Source organism: Lacerta agilis, chromosome 2, assembly GCF_009819535.1.
Source record: "Lacerta agilis isolate rLacAgi1 chromosome 2, rLacAgi1.pri, whole genome shotgun sequence".
NCBI lineage: Eukaryota > Metazoa > Chordata > Lepidosauria > Squamata > Lacertidae > Lacerta > Lacerta agilis.
Genome location: NC_046313.1, coordinates 55,814,060 through 55,834,515, shown reverse-complemented (window position 1 = coordinate 55,834,515; position 20,456 = coordinate 55,814,060). Strand labels below are relative to the sequence as shown.

Below are 20,456 nucleotides of genomic sequence, written 5' to 3'. Positions count from 1 at the left end.
GGGAATTAATAACTGCCCTACTGGCCTGCTGCACTTATTATTAAAGAGGAAAAGATAAAGTACAAACACTTAACACGGAAGGAATTATAATGGTTAGGATCTAATTAAATTGCAGCATTGGTCTGTGTTCAATTACTTGCGGGCAATCCTAACCCTGGCTGGGTAGCACTGGGCCTTAAAGGAGAGGCGGAACCAGGGTTGACGCAGCAAATGGGCTTGAACTGGAGTTCCTGCCACTAAAGCTGCGTAGGATCTAGTAGATCCTTGGTCCCAACCAGCTCTGTCCCTCCTTGCCTCCAAAATGACGTTTTTTGGAATTTTTCACTGCCTTTCCACATTTTAGATGGGTGAAGGAAAGACCTCTGTGGAGGCAACAATCAGATAGAGCTGCCTTCTAACTCATTCAAACCCTCTCCAGGGTGGAATGCTCTGCCTACCCTCTGCAATCATGTAGAATAAAAATCACTGTGATAAAAATGTATTTTGATTAAATATTCAAATAAAAGTTAGGTCTACAATGCCACTGAGAAAAGCTTTCAAGCAAGAGCCTCAAATTAATTGTAAATGCTTTGCCAATGTATGAATTAGGGTTGAACTGGAGAGAAGCTGCTGCCAGTCAGTGTAGACAATATTGACCTAGATGGACTATTGGTCTGAATCTGTATAAGACAGTTTCCTATGTCTGTCTTCCATATTATTATTATTTTTTTTTAAAAAAAGGTTTAAATCAGATAATTGATTTTTAAGAAGGCTGATTAATATGCAGAAATCATCAGTCTCAGGTTCTCACTAAAGCAAAACCACTTCTCCCGCGTCATTGTTCTCAAGCTCACAATACGAACTAAAAATGTCACCTGAAACGGTCATCCGCTTTGAGCACATCCATAACGGTGCCAAGAGGGGGAGTCAGCACCTTTTCCATACTGAACAAGGTTCCAAATCTTCCTCTTTTGTCATGGGCAGCAATGCAGGAATTTTCGATGCAGAGAGTCTACAGGATGGATCGGGTTTTAATTAAAAGCATCACAGAAGTTTAAAATGATTTTAAGTTTCCACACTAGTGACCCTGCACATCTTAGTCTATGGCATGAGGCCTAGAAGTACTTGAACACCAATTGACTAGTAAATCGGACATTCCCCCAAGGCTAACAGTCTCTTGACTGTTTAAAAGGAAGAGCATTTACACAAATCAGCTCAGTGTAACACTACAGTGGAATCAATTCAGTGTTGTGTGAAAAGAACTTTCCAATGCAGAAAAGGAAGGAAACAGCTTGTTCATCTATACTGAATCTACTGTGAAACCCACTGAATAATCTTAGGTCAAACACAGGATTGCTGTGAGGACAGAAATGAAATAACCCCATTTAAACTGCTATGTATGAGTACCTGGAGAAAGGATTTTATTTGAACTGATTGTTACTACTACTACTACTATGACTACTATTTCCCTACCCTTCCTCCCAAAGGAGCCCAGAGCAACAACCCCCGTTTTAAAAGTGAAAACTCAAACTGGGAGGAGTAATTAAATGGCAAACATACATTGCGGTACACAAATACTCTCAGTTGCTTGCCACTCAGAGTTTCTAGTTTCTGTCCATGGAAAAGGTATTTAGAGGAAAGCTGCTCTTTAATAATGTGATCCCGGAGCAAGTTCCTGTCTGGTGTAGGAGTCTGATCTGCAGAACAAAAGAAAGCCAAGAGTCATAGTTTTATAACAATGCATCTAAAGCATGCTGTTGTTTAGAATTTTGTTGGTAAATGCAAGTGAGTCCCCTGCGCAACCCTTCCCCCACCGCAAAAAAGGGGCTGGCAATTGCTTTCTTTTAAAATGTAGTCAGTGTGTGAAAAAACAAAATTTGCATCTGCAACCCATGTGGCTACACAGAAAACTTGCTGAGGGAAAAATTGTGATTCACACCAGTGTCATCCTTGCGCATCACTCTGATAGTTCCTGGAACTAAAAATAATAAAAGTGCTCATAATTATAAAAGAGAAAATGCTGCTCTAGTCAACACTTTCAATATTTCAGTGCAGCATGCACAATTTCCTTTGTAGCTCATGGTTCCACCAAGGAAACTCCATTGCCTCTTTCTCCCTCCGTGTTAGTGCCAGTGTATTTCAATTCCAAAGAAATAGCCATTTAGCTTTTGTAACAAAAGCAACACAGAATTCTGTGGCACTTCAAAGACTTAACAATGTTACTGAAGCGTAAACACTTGCACCACTTTGTCATAAAGTTCTAGCAAATGTTGATCAAGCTCATTTTATTAATCGCCTTGGGTGAGAGATAGCTTGAGGTCCACATGACAGCCTCAGAGTTCTTGAGAGGAAAAGCAGGATCTAAACGTAACATGTAAGCCGAGAGTTACTGTCAGAGCAACTGGTACCACTGTGTAAATCTGTAGTGAGGAAACTGTGGCCCTCCATACATTGCTGGAATCTCATTAGCCCCAGCGAGCATAACAAATGGTCAGAGATGACAGGAGATGCAGTAAAATGAAATTGGGAGAGCCCTGGTTTTCCCACCTCTGCTGAAGACTGCCCATTCATTCCCCAAAGGCAAAACATACAATGAGCTCCTGTGACAAGAACTGAGTGTTATGTTGACAACACAAAAGGCAGGATTCCCACCCCCCACCACCAATATCTATCATTTCAGAGTGGTTTCACACACACTGTAATATTCATTCAATCAACACCAGGTACCCCTATACTCAGAGGCATAGGAAGGTTAGGTGGTACCCAGTGTGGAAAATTTCTTGTAAACCCCCCCCCCCCAAAAAAAACTTTGATTATTATTATTTTTTGCCTGCAAAAATGTTTTTATGTTATTTCATATTTTCTTACAAAGGAATGTGGATTCTGGGCCTCTGATAACAAGTAGGCGACTATGGACAGATACTTAAATCTACATGATGGATTGTGTTTTGGCTTGTGTTATTTTATTTATATTTATTGTTTGTTTATTTATTTATTCAATATAATTTATTTTTAAAAACCTGCAAAGTGGTTTACCAAAACAGAAAACAAAAAAAACCCCACCACAGCAGTAAAATCAAGAAAAATTAACAATCCTACTGTAAAACATACAAAAGCTAAAATATTAAGATTAAAATTACTTCAACTTCCTAAGCATCTAGGTATGCTTGCCTAAAGAAGAATGCTTTTAGCAGGTGCCCGAAAAGAGTCTAGCAAAGGCACGTGCTTTGTTGCAATAGGCGGGGAGTTCCAAAGTGCAGGTGCTGTCACAGTAAACAATGCAGTACAGATATTATGTGGAACCTGTAGTAGTGCTTGAAACTACTGAAGGGGAGGTTTTATTTATTATGATTTCACCATGCTCCATATTATCTAATCTACTCAGCCTAGCTTCATCTTCTTCCCATAGGCCGACTTTCCAGGACCCGGGAAGCCCAGCGGAGAGTAGGACAGTAGGGCGGTTCATAACAAACTTTTTTTTTTTTAAAAAAAAAAAGCCTGCTCCAAAGGTCTTGTTTTACTAAACTAGGCATTATATAGCTATATCTGAAATTTCATGCATATCAGTTAATATCTTGACCCTGCTCCACTGAATTGAAATTTCAGCCTTCACCACATAGGAAAACAGCCATGTAAACAGCTATTTTCATGGAGGAGGGTCAAGATATTAACTGATATGCATGAAATTTCAGATATAGCTATATAATCCCTAGTGTAGTAAGATAAGACCATTGGAGCAGGCATTTTCAAAAAAAGTTTTATATGAACCGCCCTAGTAGGGCAGTAATTGTTCCTTGATAATTTGTCAAACCCCCCCCCCCATGATGGTACGTGGGGTGGCCCACCCCTGCCCCCACTTTCCTACACCCCTGCCTATACTATACATTAATTAATAGGTGACCCTGTAGAAACAATGTGAAATATTCCACTGATATGAATACATTCAGATGAATGTGGATTCTTTCGATCAGGCAGAATTGTGAGTTCCCCAGAAACTAGTCAGCGCAAATGAAGATGATCTTTGGGGAAGCAGCATGCCTTTACAGTGCCAATATCACACTGCAACATACTGTAACCTAGGCTGGCTGGTCCCATGTGTGATGGGCATATCCTGCATGCATTAAAATGACCGCATTTTACATTCCCTTTTACAGTCATGCATTAGAACCAGAATAACACCAAAAAATAAAGAGATGTGACCTTAACTTGCAACCTTACAAGCTCAAATTGACTTTCAATAATAAAATGAAGCTTTGGGGGCAGCTCCATGCATGCGGAGGGGATTATACTGTACTCTCTCCTCGTTTCCAGTCATCACTGTCACACACAACCAGCAGTGCCCACCAGAGAATGGATTGTGTCCTGAGTTGATTGATGTTTCTGGTTCTGCTACTAAGATGAGTGCCAGAGCTTACCTGTGAAGAAAGAATTGATGGGGGCGAGAACTGTCAGCCGCTCATTTCCAGTGAGATGCGAACTGAGGCCAGCTTGTCTAAAAAGGTCCATAGCCTTTGAAACGTCGGAATCCTGACCCAGCTCCAACAAAGTTTTAGCTGCAATTAAAAAAGAAAAGATGTCAACATGAGTCTCAACATTATTATTTATTACAGAAGGGGTAACTGATTAATGACCAAAGCTTTAAATTAAATTAAAATATGCAACCAAAATGTGTGTATTCTATGCCAGATTCAGTGTGTGTGTGTGTGTGTGTTTTAAAAATGAGGCTTTATGGTTCATTTTACATCTCCATTTCAACTCTAATGCTGTGCTTCCTCTCTCTATATATATAAAAAAAGATTTGGCATTTCCATTCTTAATTTTGTTAACATTAAGCTTATTTTTAATATTTTTCTCTCTGTGAAATACATTCATATATAACCTCATTTTAGAAGTGGGAAAGCTACACTATGTAAGACAAGTGACTCAGATGGAACATCAGCTGAACTGACATGGAATTAGGCCAGCCACAAGTGAGTCAGGTTGTTGTAGTGCATTCCCCATATATTCAAATAAAAGAATACAATTGATGGCAATGAGCAGGGGTGTTGCTTAAAAGGTATAATTAAAAGGTACTTAATTTGTATGAAGAGATGCTTCTGGGCAAGTTGGCTGGTGTCTCATCTGCACTTTACTCTGCAGTGTGCTCAGCCATGCTATAAGCAAAGAAAAAAACCTACAAAAATGGGCAGGATGTCCAACCCCGAACACAAAGGACCTGGAGCTGAGGCCCTGGCGGTCATCCCCAAACAACAGCCCTGGCGGTTAAGCTGCACTGTTCACACTGGCAAGCTCACCAAGCACATCTTGTCTGAGACAAAATCATAATGAGAAAAAAAAAGGTTTACCAGAGTCTGGGATGAGTAATTCGTTGACAAAGTGTATCACGCCATTGGTCGCGATGACATCCTTGTTAGCAATGATGGGCCTTCCATTAAGAGTCAGTTCGTCGCCATTGCAGCCTACGTCCAGCATGTTACCCTGCAGTGTTTCCATTGATAAACCAGCAATAATGGCTTCTGCACACATAGCTGTTTTCAAGATGTGGTTGCTCAGCAGGTCTACGTGGAAACAAAATATACCAAGCAGATTTGAAAAGAGTGAAAATCTCTTTAAAATTTTTAAAAAGGAAAGATATAGTGGCTTGAAAATTGCTACCAGTGTGTCATAGGCTATGGAATGAAAATTAAAATGAAACAACAAGGTATGACGTTTAATCTGATCACGCCCCCCCCCAAATGAACAAAATACATGCTGTATGTACATATGCACACTAATTGCAAGAGGCTGGAGACAAGGGGAGTAAATAGTACAGCTTTGAAACCAATTAGCATCATTGTAATGTCCTAAATTAGCCAGAGAATCTGGTACTCTTGAGATATTTCCAAAAACATTTCCACTTTGCCAAGAAATGAGTTCGGGACACTCATCTGCAAAAGCAGATGCACACTTTTTAACGGAGGTATGGTTTTGATTTTTAAATTGTGTAATGGTTTTTCAAAATTAGTTCGTTGTGATTTTTGCTGCTTTATGCTGAACTTAAAACTGTTTGATTTCATTGTATGAGATGCCCAGAGAATTGTTATGGGGCAGCTAGAGTGATTTAATAAATAAATTTCCAAAATTTTCTTTCCCCTACCACATTTGATCCAGACCTGCCAGTGTTGAGCATTGTTCTCCATTTCAAGGCACAAAGACCTGTTTATTTGTGCTTTAGTTTCCTGCTTAGGAGACGAGTGGGTAGCCTTGAGTTTGGTTTGGTGTTTTCAAAACCAGCTTGCTATTGCTATGTAGAACCAGGCCAATGCTCATCTAGCACATCACTCAAAGTGCTGACCAACTTGCTATTGCTCATCTAGTTCCCCATGGAAAGTGCTGATGAGCTTGTTATTGCTTATCTAGTTCTCCATTCATCTGAGCTCCCTGTCTGCCTTCTGGCTACTGACTCATTACAAATACAGCTTCTTCTTTTTTCCATGGCTGCCTCTCTGCATTCCTGTCTTAAAACCAGGGGGTGGAGAATGAGCAGAGAAAGGCCACCACCATAGCAGCGAGTCATGCAAACAGAGCACTGGGATATGGGGATTGAAACCGGCCTTCTCTTTAGAGGATATTTCTGTTAGCTGTCCTTAAAAGCGGAGTGGTGGTGCTCACCTGATCTCCTGACAGCTGAGTCGCTGCTGCTTACTGGGAAGGAGGGGGAGATGGTGGGGAGGTTGGTGCAGTGCAAGCGCACCAGCAAAGCCCATCCGGTGCTCCTGCTGGTACACATGCACCAGTTGGACTTCATCGCCTTGTCCCTCCCCTTCTCCTTCCCAGTAAGCAGCAGCAATGCAGCTGTCAAGAGGTCAGCACAATGCCCATTTGCTACGAACTTTAAGGAGAGAAATCAGAGAGAGAAAAGATTTGAGGTCAGCGGTATGTCACTTTGAACCATTACAGAAATAGAAGTTTCTCCCCACCCCTTACCCCTGAAAAATTAACATTTAACCTTGCCTTTCAAGATATTGCAAAGATATAAAATCACCAGTGAATTACACACCAAGAAAAAGTATAGCAAAGTTCCAGAAATACATCTGACCCAGATTCATTACTAACATTAGACCACGTTTACTAGCTGGAGACTTCTGGCAAAACACATAGTCTAAGACGTTCCCCTACCTCCAGTGCCCTTCTACTCAGGATTATTTTTTTAAAATTATTTTATAAAATTTATACAGTGGACCCTCAGGTAGCATAACTTTCGGGTTGCGAACGCAGCAAACCCGGAATCATATACTTCCAGGTTTTGTCACATGCACATGCGCAGAAGCGCTCTATTGCGCAGCACGTGTACACAGAAGCGGCGCCTCTAGATGCGGACTTTTGGGGGTATGTACGGACCCCTGGAATGAATTAAGTTTGTATCCGGAGGGTCCACTGTATACCGCTTGACTGTAGAAAAAAAGTCAAAGTGGTTTACAAATTATATCTGTGTACAATGGACATTTTCACAGCTGTTTACCTTTCAGAGCTTCTGGGTCTCCTAAAATCCTGGTTAGGGTTTCTGGTGGGATCTTCTTAAAGGCTTCATTGGTTGGAGCCAGCAGTGTAAACTGGCCTTCACTTTCCAAAAGATTGTTGAGACCAGCAGCTGCCACAGCAGCCTTTGAATAAATACAAAAGAAATGGAATTAGGCATGTTAGAAAGGAAGGAATCCAGCAGGGATACAAGTTAATAGATTTTCAAGAAAGTGATCTCACCCTAAATGGGCATCAAAGGATATATTGGGAGCATTCGAAATGGACTTACTCTTAGGGTTTCAAGACTATCTTCAAGCTCAACAACTTGAAGGATGCTGTTTGTTGTTGTGGAAATGACTTTGTCTATCAGGTGGACCACTCCATTGGTGGCTTGATGGTCAGCCTTCAACAACCTAGCACAGTTCACTGTCACGATCTGGGGAACACAGGGACCAGACAAATAAAAACTAAAGCTAGTATATGATTAACATATTATATTATGTCAGTGGAATAATATGTCAATAGATGGTTTAAAGAATTCCATGCATCATTCTCCCTATCATTAAGTCTCTGTGTCTTTAAGAGGGACAGGGAGAATTCTAAAGTGTGTCTATAATGGATCTGTGCGAGCCACCTTGAAGGATCCTAGTGGTTTGAAAGTCGGTTCCATCCTTTTAATAAGTCAATAAATAAGTTACTCACTTATTCTTATTTTTAAAAGTGTCAACCAGAACATCAGTTCATAATGGTGGCTGGCCCCAAGCCTTCGGTTACATCACCCACCCCTTATATTGGGAAAAGCTAGTTCATATTAATACATCTGGTAGAACAATTAAGTTGACCGTCTAAAATAGAAGCAAAATAATATCCTGAGCTCTTTAAAGAATATTTGGTACATATCAATTGTCCTTGTAGTTTCAGTTTTCCTTGCAGTTTTACCAATTACTCACTCCATTTGGATAATGATGGATCTGTACATCAATATTTTGGTACATTGAAGGGAGAGTTGTTCCATGTTTCAGATCATCCGTAAGAACTCGTTTATTCACCATATGGTAGCGAAGAGCATTTAACAGCTCAATGTTAACATTGCTCACCAAAGAATCCAACATTTCCTGAGAAAAAGCAAATAAGACTGAGCTTATTCTCACAAAGCAATAGATGCCAATGCTTGACTAATAGTACCTGACTATTTCTACCTGCTTCTACCTCGCAAGCAGGAAGGAAATATGCTTGGACTGCAACTGCTGCCCCTACAGTGAGGGCTGACAACTCTGTCAGTGGAACAACATACAATTGCTGGGAAGATTCCTTGGCTGCAGCTTCTTGTGTACAGCTCCCCAGGTGAAAGGGGAATGCATCCTCAAGCTAGCAATTGTGTTACTTGCACTACCCAGCTCTCATCCAACGACCTGAGCCCACTGTGAATAAAATTATGCAATGTCTTTTCTCAACCTTGGGTTCCCAAGTGCTGTTAACTACAACTCTCAACATCCTTGACCACTGGGGCCCTGCTAGCTAGGGATGATAGGAGCTGTATTCCAGCAACATCTAGAGACCCAAGGTTGAGAAAGGTTGTTCTAGATCTTACTTTCAGCTACTGGCAGCCTTTTGTATTTTCTGCTTTAAGAGAAGTAATTTCATCTAATCATTCCCGCTTTCATCCCTCTTATGAATGGCTATGGGAGGCACGGGAAAAGAAACAGGATAAATGATAAGCAGCAGTGCTCTTGAACGTTGCAAGGGTTAAAGAACACAGAATGGGAACTTGAGTAAGATTAGAAAGCTGCTGCACTTCCGGGTGGGGTGGTGTTGCGGGCAGGCCACGTGCCCTCCTGCACACAGCCGGGGCAGGGCCAAGCCCCCATGTCATTGGGAAGTCTCCAGCCGCATCACGGCCCCAGCCAACAAATCCAGCTGGCGGGAGGCGTGGCTTGGCTAATTTAAGCAGCTGTATGGCTGAGGATCTCCCTGTTTTCACCTACCTTGTAGCAACCGTCACAACTTTTGTAAGGTTTGGTGGTAAGGCATTGGTAAAACCTGGTTTGGGGAAGGGGAGGTGTGGCCACCACCTGCCCCATTTTTAAGGATGTTCCGTTAAAGGGATCTGGGGGTGTGGATCTTGTCCGAAACCTGGGTAGGGGCTACGGCCATGCCATGACCCCAATGGGGACCCTGGGGGAGCTCTTAGTTGATGTACACATCAACAGGACTCCCCCTATTGGTGATTGACCCTTACTGGACTACCTGCATGGTGGGCAGGAGTCAGATATAGTTGGTTCAGTTCCAATGTCTAAGCCAATACCATTCGCGTTCTGTAACCAATAAAGTTGTGGCCTTTATTTGCCCATTAACCCAAAACACTGTGTCCAGGTGTTATTATTCAACATACGGGGGAGGCCTCGGGGTCTTGACATGCAACTAGGAGCCCCACTGGATTTGGCCAAAGGCCCATGTAGAGCAGCATCCTGCTTTCACAGTGCCCAACCAGATGCCTATGAGAAGCCATCAAGCAGGACCTCAGCTCCAGATAACTAAGTGTGATTCCGATAGTTCCTTTATTTAAATAATTTGTATATTGCCTTTCATTTCAAAGAAATATCACGGTGGTTTGCGGAACAACAAAACAACACATTAGAAAAGGTAACGATGAAATAATATATAATGATGTTTAAATGTGAATATACGTATAATGATGTTTTTTTAATCATGGTGTCTGAATACTCTTATTCCTTCATTTAAAACAATGATTCCAATCTTCTTACTGTGTCCTACCCACTTTGTGGATAGGCCACCTCTATTTTTCATGATCTCCTCAACACATTCAAAGTTTTGGAAACTGAAGTGGCACTTATTCTTACGGCAGGCAAGGATGCCCAGGCTTCATTGGTTGGGGCAAAGATTGTGTAGCTTCCAGGGCCTGTGATTTCAGCACTCAGGTTAGAGCTGGCAGAGTAGAGCTGTGTGGTTGAAGCCCCAACAATTCCAAGTGTTTCGTATAGGTTGGAAAGAGGCAAAGCTGTTTAAAAATAATAATACAGATGACATTTCACTTTGACGAGGCAGTAGCATAATCATAACATTTACTACTTCACCATAAAAATGCATATTACATGGAAATGCTTGTAAGAATCGCCCAATGACCCATTTTTTAAAACTGAAAAAGCTGCCTTGCGAGTGGAGAAACAGCAGGGGGAAAGCGAACTTCACCCTTTCTCCACCCACTATCTTCCTATGCGAAATTGCTCTCCTAAGCAGCCTTTGTTCCCGATGCGTTTTCAAGGGCATGTTCACATCTGCCCTAGAAAATGCATGTTTGAAACAATTTGGTGGCAGGGAAGTCACTAGGAGGGACTATTTGCAGCAGGCAGTCTGTGTGTGGATAAAGCACCCTTATCCCCTCCTGATGTTTCTCAGCTCCAAATCACACCCTCCTTGGCAAAAAAGAAAAAAGGGCTGTCCTGTTACCATTACATGTACTAGAGAGTAATGTGCAGCATGTTCCAGACATGACAGAAGGCATGGGAGCTGAAGGAGGCAACTGAGATAACAATAGATATGTTTGTGCCAAATACAGTGAACTTAGCAACTGCCTTGCTGCATCAAACCAAGGCTCCACCTGGTCCAGCATTCTATTCCTAATAAAGAATAAAGCTAGGCTCACTGTGGGCAGTGACAAGGAAGCATATTGGCAGCAATGACAGACTTGCTCGCAGCCAGGTTATAAAGAAAAGAAAGGTGAAGTTCAAACCTCATACTCCCTGCCCCTTATAACTGAGGCTACCCTGTAAGATTGCTTAACTTTTAATGCTAATTTACTAGCAATTTGGTGCGTGGCACATTGTTTATTAGCAGCTACTGCTGCAGAGGCAGACAAACTGGACTCTACCCACCCTGAGGGTGTTTTGGGATCGGAAGGCAGGTGCAGAGCATGAAAATCCTTGTTACTACATATTTTACATGGCTGTCTATTTGTATATATTTTAATTTTTTTAATATATGGATGTTTTATGATGGCCTATACTTATATAAAGGTTCGGCTAAGTAAGATATTGTGTCTTATTTGATATTGCTGCTTAATATGTATTCATTATGCCTGTTCTATATTATGTACCATGGTGTATTATACCTTACTATGCACTGCTTCTTATTATGAAATGTATTTATATAGCTGTTTTAATGTTTTGTATTGTATGGATATTATGTACTGACATATATTGTGCATTATGTTTTATGTTGTAAATGAAGGGAGGTATATAATTGTTCAAAATAACTCAATAGCGGTCAACCAGCTGCTTCTCGCAAGCCCACAAGCAGGGGCAGAATGCAACACTCCACCCCTCTTGCTTTCCCCAAGTAACTCATGTTCAGAGCATAGCTGTCAACTTTCCCTTTTTTTGCGGGAAATTCCCTTATCCCAGCGCCATTTCCCACTGCAAAAAAAAGGAAGGTTAACAGCTATGGTTCAGAGGCATTCTACCCTTGATTTCAGGTAGTCATCATGCCACCCTACATTCCAGATAGCCATCATGAGTAATAGTCACTAATAAATGAGGAATAATGGATCTGGGGACTCTAGGGGGGAGGGAAAGAAAAATGAGCAGAATTGCCAAGACTGCTTGCCTATGGGAGGAATAGGTTGCATGCAGACATCATCAGCAACCCCAGTGGTGACAGGAATGGTGGGGAGAAGGAAGGTTTGGGCTGAATATTAGGAACTCACCTGCACATGCTCATTTTAAGATCTTGGCAAGATATAATTTGGGCCCAGAAGAGTAGTAGCTCGCCACATACTGTATTCATTCATATGACTAACACTGGATTTGCATTGTTGGTTACTGGCTGCATTTTATACTCCCAAAATGTAATGAGTAAAGCAGCCTGGGGATTAAATGAACTGCTACTACTCCCATCATAATGTCTGGAAACTATAACAGGCAAGACATCTCCTCCTCACTGAAAGCTACCTGTGAGGCTCACTGGCTGAATCAATGTGTGCACTGACGATCCCACACCACCCCAAATTTGCACAAGGTATTAGTTTGTACTTCAATTGATTTACCAGCTGGACAGCCTTTTTCCCCTGGAACTTCTTCATATCCTGGACAACATTCGTAGATAATCATTCTGCAGTGAGAAAGAAATGCAGAATAGTCAAAGCAATGGCTAGCTGTCATGCCAATTTCAACTGGCTGCATGGCACAGAGCTCCAAAAGACCACACCACAGCATACTATAGATGGAAGATCACATTATTTTCATGAATGGTGAGCTGTTTGTCACAAGCATATCAGGTGATGAATCTGCCAGTGAATATTTGCTGAAGCATTTAGGTTTACTGTTTGTCAGTCTTTTATGCTATGTTTCATTCGCTCTGTTTATTGGTGTTTTGATAGTTTCTTTACTGATTTGTGGGTGTGGTGGTTTGTAATTTAAAGTAAATCATAACAAATGATGCTTTAATGATGCACTGTGTGTGTGTGTGTGTAGAAAATTAGAACTAGAAGGCTGGGTTTTAATCCTCCCTGGCATGTTAGCTGTTCACATGAAGGCTATTTGGAGCATGGAGAGGCAATCAGACACACAACCTTAAGTAGCACAGTTTAATCAGGCTGTCACTTTTGTGACTTTTTAAATTGTAGCACAGGTACCCCCATTCTATGCATTTGACTATCGTTCATATATAGACTTTATATTGTGGTCCAAATGCTTGCCTGCAATTATAGGGATGGCTCATAAAGTCAAGTTCCCCATCTCAAGTAATCATGCTCACACCTACCTGAACTGGAATTACCTTTCTACTTGCAATTCTCAACATGACAACACCCAAAACGGGACATCGCTATCACAGCAACATCCTATGAGGTATGCATGTATTTTCCATTCATGCACCACTTCCTCACCATAAAAACAGGCTAACACAATCCTTTCCCCCCCATAAAATTTTATTAAGGCTTTTCATAATACAATACAATTTTAAAAAATCTAAATAAAAAGAGAAAGAGAAAAGAAAGTACAGAGTCATCACTTTAAGGTAGATCTTAATCCTTGTCTCACCCAGAGAGGTGTGGACCCTCCCAGGTCTGGTCTGGGAGCTTCCCATTCTTCCCCCAGTTTCCCACCCTGGAAGATCTTCACTTTCCTACCTCTCACACAGGGTCCTTCACCAACCAACCATCACCTTCATGGGTATATAAACACAGAAACCGAGACAATCTATATTCACATACATATAGGCTTCATTGCGGTCCATAGACCCAAAATAAAAAGTACAGTGATGGTATACACCAGCAGTTATTAAGCTGTAGGGGCAGCCTTACTGGCCAACAGAGGAACTTTAGCCCTCCAAGAGAAATTTTGCTACAGACAGGGTAATAGTATCAGTCTTATCCTCAATGATAAGTGCATTGCAGTAGTCCAAGAGGGAGATAACCTTATGGTAGGGATATCTCTGGACTACAACCCCCATCATCCCTGACTATTGGTCATGCTGACTGGTGCTGATGGGGATTATAGTTTAACAACATATGGAGGGCCACAGGTGCCTCACCTCTGCCTTGGAGCTTCCAGCAATCCACTACCACTTCTTAAATCTTAAAAGTGTTAAGCTGCAGTTCTATACTTGTGACTATACCTTCTATACCTGTGACTACGTTCTACTGAACCCACTTCTAAGAATCAATGTATGGGGTTGTGGCTTTCAATTATTTTGTTTAGCTGTGGTGTACAGAGCCTCTTGAAGAACAAGCAGAGTGTTTGGTAACAGTCTTTTGTGTCCACTTTAAAAGGAATGAAGTTTGCAAGTGCTGTGTTTTGTTAGCAGATTAAGATATTTTGGGAACCACTGGCCTTGTACACCACATTTAATCATTGTTTGGATAACATTGTAATTCCATTATGTTTATTATCTTAACGAAGCAACCTAGTGTTTTCTCTCATGGGCCCACCAGTTCTGGAATAATACTTCTCTCCTTGAGACACACTTTTTGCTTCCTTGGATCAAATTAGAGCTCTCAGCCTTAAACATTAGGAAATAATTATTCCCTTGATGTAGATGGCCTCATTTATCCTCTCTACTTATTTGGATGGGCACAGGGGACACATCAATTATGTTGTGAGCAGAAAGATAAGTAAAGCAGCAAATGCGCTCCTGCGATATAAACCAAGCAGCTAAGCCAATTAATTGTGTTCAGAGGCTTTAGAGAAAAAACAGAAGCTGGTCAATTGCACACACTAATGAACGGTCTGATAGATTTAATAGCTCTTGGCTTGCTCTTTCTCTGCTCTTGAATGCTATTAAATGAAGTCACCATAGTAGACTGTACTTTAATTAAGCTACAATTTATGTACCAACTTTTTTTTTCACTTTACAAAAAATGCTTCCTATATTAATGCATTTTTTTAAAAAAGGCAGCAACAGACCATGCTTTAATATTCATAAGGAAAGCAGGTTCATGATTTCCCCAGGGTTGTATTATTTCTAGCTTTACAACATTTAGAAGAGACTGGACAATTTAATTTCAGTGACAAAAATGCAAAGAATAATAGTGTGTTGACTGCTGACCTTAGTTGTAAAATTGGTTGAAAGGAAGTATACCCAAGAAAACACACACACACACACACACACACACACACACACCCTCTCTCTATATATATTCTGAGAGGGAGGTCAAGGGTAAAACTATTCCATATGTCATAAAAATGAGCAGGGGAAACACTATTGAATGAAACAAAGTTCTTCAAGGTAATTAAGATTTAGCATGTAGCAAATACCTGTACATGAGTTATAGAAGCAAATAAATTATGTGTCATAGTTTCCAAGCAAAATTACACCAAAAAATCCAGACTGATTGTCTAGACATTATATATTCCATGTGGGAAACGGCTAAACTGCTTTCTTTGACTTCTAGAGATCTCAACACGCCACTGGTACAACTTTTCAATCTCATCTACCCTACTTTCTCTTTAGAAAAAAAAACCCCACATGCATACTTTGTATTCCTTAATTGTTCTTTTTGGACACAAAAGAGCCAATTGTATATTCTCTCAAAGTCTAGACAGCACTTTGGTTCAAAACTGGAATAAACACAAAGAAATGATTAAAGGCAGGTCCACCCAAAGTTTAACCTAAAGCATTCTCGAGAACTGACGTTGTTTCCCAAAGGCTTATTTATAGAGAGATGGGAGGTTAATGAAGTGCGGCTAATAGGCCAGGAACCTAATGTACACAAAACTCAGGAGGGCAGTCTAAACGTGGACAGATTTGCTTGGGAAGACCCTGGAGAGGGTAGGGGAAGCGGTGGAAGTGACCTCAGCGTCAAAGCAACTGGCAAGAGGCCTGAAAGAACTAATAGCAATAATTTATAAGCCGCTACAGTTATGTCACATATCTTTTGAATCTGGTATGTGAAGTTAAGGTGTACATATTTGTTTGAGTAATGCTGTGTCTGTGAATGTGTGCTCCATATCCCGATCCACCTCTATGCTGGCACACAGCTTATCATCATGCTATGAGGGCAGGTCCGGATGGTAGCGAGTTTGGGGTGGTCTGGGTACACTGGTGGGAGTGCCTGCAGCACCCCAGCCTTGCTGACACCCTGCCCCACCACAATATGCAGCAGTGATGCTTCCTGCCAAGAGTTCTGGTGACGCCTCTCTCTCCCCAGTTGCTCCTGCTTGACAAGCATTTATTTGTGATTTAATGCAGGAGACTTCCATTCCGGTTGATCCTGTAGCCTGCCTCACCTCATTCCCTCTCTCTGCAGCTGCTCACACCCCTTCACTTCTTGCTGCTTCCAGCCCATCTCTTAAAGGAGCTCCCCCCGACCCAATGGTAAAGCCAGTGTGTGCAGCAAAATATACGGTACTTCCAGCCTCCAAACACTTATCTGCAAACAGAGCAGCCTGTGGACATACAGGTGTTGGTTATGTCTGCTGCATCACATCATCACAGCCGAGGCAAGCACTTAGATCAGCTGCTCAGATATTCCCGGTTCAAGTTGTGGTGAGTTTGGGCTCCAATAAGCCTTTATTGTAGATAATATTGTGCTCTCAGCTCAGCCCAACTCTGTGCTGCATCAAGTTCCCTGCGTCATAGCAAAGTTGCTTTTGAGTAATAACTTGATGCTTTCCAGACCACCAGGGTCAGAATCTTATCTCCCTTCCCTCCTTCCTTGGGTTTAGCTCCTGCCTCCTTTCTCAGCCTGATATGCTGGTTACTGAGCACTGACCTTCTGGTTTCCGGGTTACTCCTGGGTCCCATAAATATGTACCATTAAATAAAACATTAACGAAAACAAAGCAATATTTTGATCTTCTCTACTCCCTATTTACGTGTTTTGAATTGGCCAGCCTGCCTCTCTCAGTCATAGCCTAAGCAACAGTAACACTCCCCCCAATTTGTCATAAAATCAATCACCTTTTGCAGGCTTTGCAGTGTATAACTAACTATAGTTGGAGCATGCTCAACATAACCAATCACGATAACAATCATATTCGGCCACTCATCACTCTTCCAAAGCCCATACACATCAGAAGTAAATCATCTCAGTGCTATTCCAAATGAACACTTCAAAGAATGCAAGAATACAAATTGTCTCCCATGACTGGACACACAATTGTTCTCTGTGTCAAAGCAAAATGCATGTAAGGGTGATAATTACCCATAACTATCTCCACACTATTTGCCTCTTTTTCCACATTCTTACTATAAAAATATTGTTATGTTTTATTTACCCTATTGTTCTGGGATATTCTAAACAGATTTTGCTCTCTTCTGCTTCCAAACAAACTAAGAGAGGCTAGAAAAGTTAGGTTTTCCTTTCTTAAGGTTACAGAAACATCATTTTTTTCAGCAATTAAATGAAAGCACCAAATTCAGTTCCTAGAGGACCACTGGACCCAGTGTTTAGAATCAAAAAGCTGCACAAATCACTAGTATATTCTGTGAACAGTGTTACATTTATATACTGTGCTTATGATGTCTGATTAGCAATGAGTGATAATTTGAATGTTTGGCTCCACTGAGATTTAACTAAGTCAACAACTCCTCTATCAGTACCTGCTTACACCATGAGTGTCTGTCCTATATACTCAAATGGCTTCTAACCCCACATTTCCTGCCTTATTTGGTGGGTGGTTTTAAGGGAAATCTTTTTCCATTAGTAAATCAGACGCTGACTTCAAAACGTGTGGAAAATCCTTGCTTGTATTGGCCATTGCTTCCCCTCCCAGTTATTCTTAGCATCTCAGAGTTAATTTAAAGTGAAATTTTGAAGTAATAAAAATAAGCTTAAATGTATCGGCCCATTCAAGATCCATGAGTAATAGTTTGTTGTAGCAAAATCCAAAATTTTTGATTTCAAAAGCAGTATCATCACCACCCACCCCAAGGCTGGAAAAACCCTTTCATGTGGCTAAAAAAGGATATAAATTCAAAAGTAACATGAGAACCTCAATGAAGCACATTGTTTGTTTGTTTGTTTGTTTGTTTGTTTGTTTAAAAAAGGATCTAATATCATGAAACTCCAAGGACTGGTTCCCACATAAACAAGCAACCATTGTTTCAGTTACAGGTAGGTAGCCGTGTTGGTCTGCCATAATTAATAAATAAATAAATAAATAAATTCCAGTAGCACCTTAGAGACCAACTAAATTTGTAACTGGTATGAGCTTTCGTGTACATGCACACTTCTTCAGATACACTGAAAACAGATACACTGAAAACTGAAAAGTGTATCTGAAGAAGTGTGCATGCACACGAAAGCTCATACCAAGAACAAACTTATTTGGTCTCTAAGGTGCTACTGGAAGGAATTTTTTTTTGTTTGTTTTAAGCAACCATTGTGTTCTTCATGAAACCACATACCTGAATACATGATCACATTAAGCTCTGCAGATGTCGATAAGTGCTTTGCATAGAGAGAGCAGCTACAATGTCTGTGGCTGCAGTGGCTGCAGCAGCTGCAGGGCTGGTTCATTAGTTGCCTTGCAAGCTCATGGGGCTCTTGCTATGCTGGGATGTGAACAATAGAGCCACATCCACAAGGATGTAAATAATGGCAGCCACTCTCGCACTCCTCCAATGGAGGCATGGCAGTCCACACAAGAACCTGCCTTGTCTGTGAGCACAGTGGTGGCCCCATGAACTTCAGGAAACAGCAGCAGCATAAAGATGCCTAAATAAATAAAATTATGCAGATTGTTTTGTTTACATGTTCAAGAACCAAAGTGCATGACTGCAGAAGGCGAGGGAATCAGTGGTGCTTGTCTGAAGTAGCCCTAATGACAGAAGGGACAAACCACCCTCTTCTAGTTTTATGAAATCTCATTTCTAATTATCAAGTGGCAAAGCTATTCTTGTTTACATTTTTGTGGGACAGGCTGTCAAATAATTCCAGGTTGGCTATGGAACGGGCAAAGCAAAACATAAAGCACATATAAATCTATCAGTGAGGGGGCGGGGAATCTTCCTTTTCCCTGCAGTATCCAACTCTGGAAAGTTACATAATTAACCAAACAGAGCTCTGCTTTCACTGTACAGTTAATAAAACACCATGATGTCACATAAGCTGCCTCTGCTCTAAGGCCAATTTATCCACAACTTATCCAAACATAGGCTGACAATTATACAAACCAACTTCTGTATCAGATCTGCTTCCAACATAAGAGCACATTCAAAATACTGAATATCCAAAAGAATGTCCTGTGCCTTATGAAGGCAGCAGGGTGAAGTCTTCACTTCAACTACATATTTCAAAGTAGCTGATTTTAGGGATGCCCAAGGATTTTTATTTTATTTTATGGCCCATATTTTTAAGCAAGCCCTTCTGATTTGCACTTCCCAGTTTAATATATGGATCAAAACAGTTATACTCTAGCTTTGCAGTTCTTCAAATGTTATGGGGGGGGGAGTACCAAAACACATGCATACATTTTAGAATGTTATTCTAAGGGTAGTGGAACTGCTAAGAAAGCTGCCTCTGCAGAACGTAACATCCAAGAAGGCTGGTAGGAATGGAGATGGTTATAATGCTTTGGTGACCTTCATGAATAACATCAAATGGGGTGGCAGGGTAGGAGAATTCACGGAAATGAGATGTGGGGTGGGCTTTTAGATGTGCAGAAGAATAATGAGACCAGTGGTGTTGACCAGAGAAAGAAAGATGATGGTTGAGCATCAAACAGCTTTGCAAGAAACATGTAGGAACAGTAATTAAACATATCTGGTTGCTCACCTTGATGGACAAGGCATGATTCAGGGAGCTTTATATGTAGCAGATATGACAGCTGGAGGGTAAATACTTTGAGGCCGGCAAGCAAGTGGCTGGAGGCCAATGTCCAGCAGGACAGAAAGATAAAATGGTAACCCCCCTCAATGATAAGTCCCCCACACTGAATAAATGCAGAAGACATGGGGAAATGTACCAATCAGACAAGGGCATGAGACTGGCTCTTTGTGCCACCCATTTCTCCAGGCCGTGAAGTTTCTGCTGTGTGAATGTCTCAGCTGCAACCGTCCACAGTTCCAACCAACAGCCCTAGTGCCACATGGTGCCATTGTTTGGTGTGGGGTGGAGCCCCACAGCACCTGGTGACAGGAGTGAGAATTGGCTGTGTGCTACCTCACACACAGCATGTCATAGTGTGCCACTTGTTTTATTATCTTGGCAGCTCTTCCAGATAGGCCAAGCAACGGTGGCTTAACCAAAGTGGCTTTGTGGCTGAGCAGGGATCTGAACCCACATTCTATACATCTAACTTAATATTCTCTGGACTGGCAGATTTCCCCACCCTCACGTATGAAGGAGAGAACACCTATCAACAGCAACTCTTCTTTCCAGACATTTTAAATGCCTTCCAAATTAATATTCCGCAATAGGACATCCAGAGGGAAACACAGAGAGGGCAACCCTGTTGAGGCAAATGTTTCTAATTACATTAGCTGTGTCTGTGCCAGTGATTCATAACCGCTAGACT

At 41.3% G+C, this 20,456-nt stretch overlaps 1 protein-coding gene across 1 annotated transcript in view; it reads right to left on the bottom strand.

The window, feature by feature from the left end:
- The window catches only part of TGFBI (transforming growth factor beta induced), a 45,223-nt gene that overhangs the window by 11,861 nt on the left and 12,906 nt on the right, over positions 1–20,456 (bottom strand). The window contains exons 3-11 of the mRNA XM_033140146.1: positions 12,542–12,606; positions 10,341–10,498; positions 8,430–8,594; positions 7,769–7,915; positions 7,481–7,622; positions 5,325–5,537; positions 4,395–4,532; positions 1,540–1,676; positions 855–991 (exon numbers count right to left, since the gene is read on the bottom strand). Coding sequence (XP_032996037.1) covers positions 855–991; positions 1,540–1,676; positions 4,395–4,532; positions 5,325–5,537; positions 7,481–7,622; positions 7,769–7,915; positions 8,430–8,594; positions 10,341–10,498; positions 12,542–12,606 — 1,302 coding nt within the window. The remainder of the gene's footprint in view (positions 1–854; positions 992–1,539; positions 1,677–4,394; positions 4,533–5,324; positions 5,538–7,480; positions 7,623–7,768; positions 7,916–8,429; positions 8,595–10,340; positions 10,499–12,541; positions 12,607–20,456) is intronic.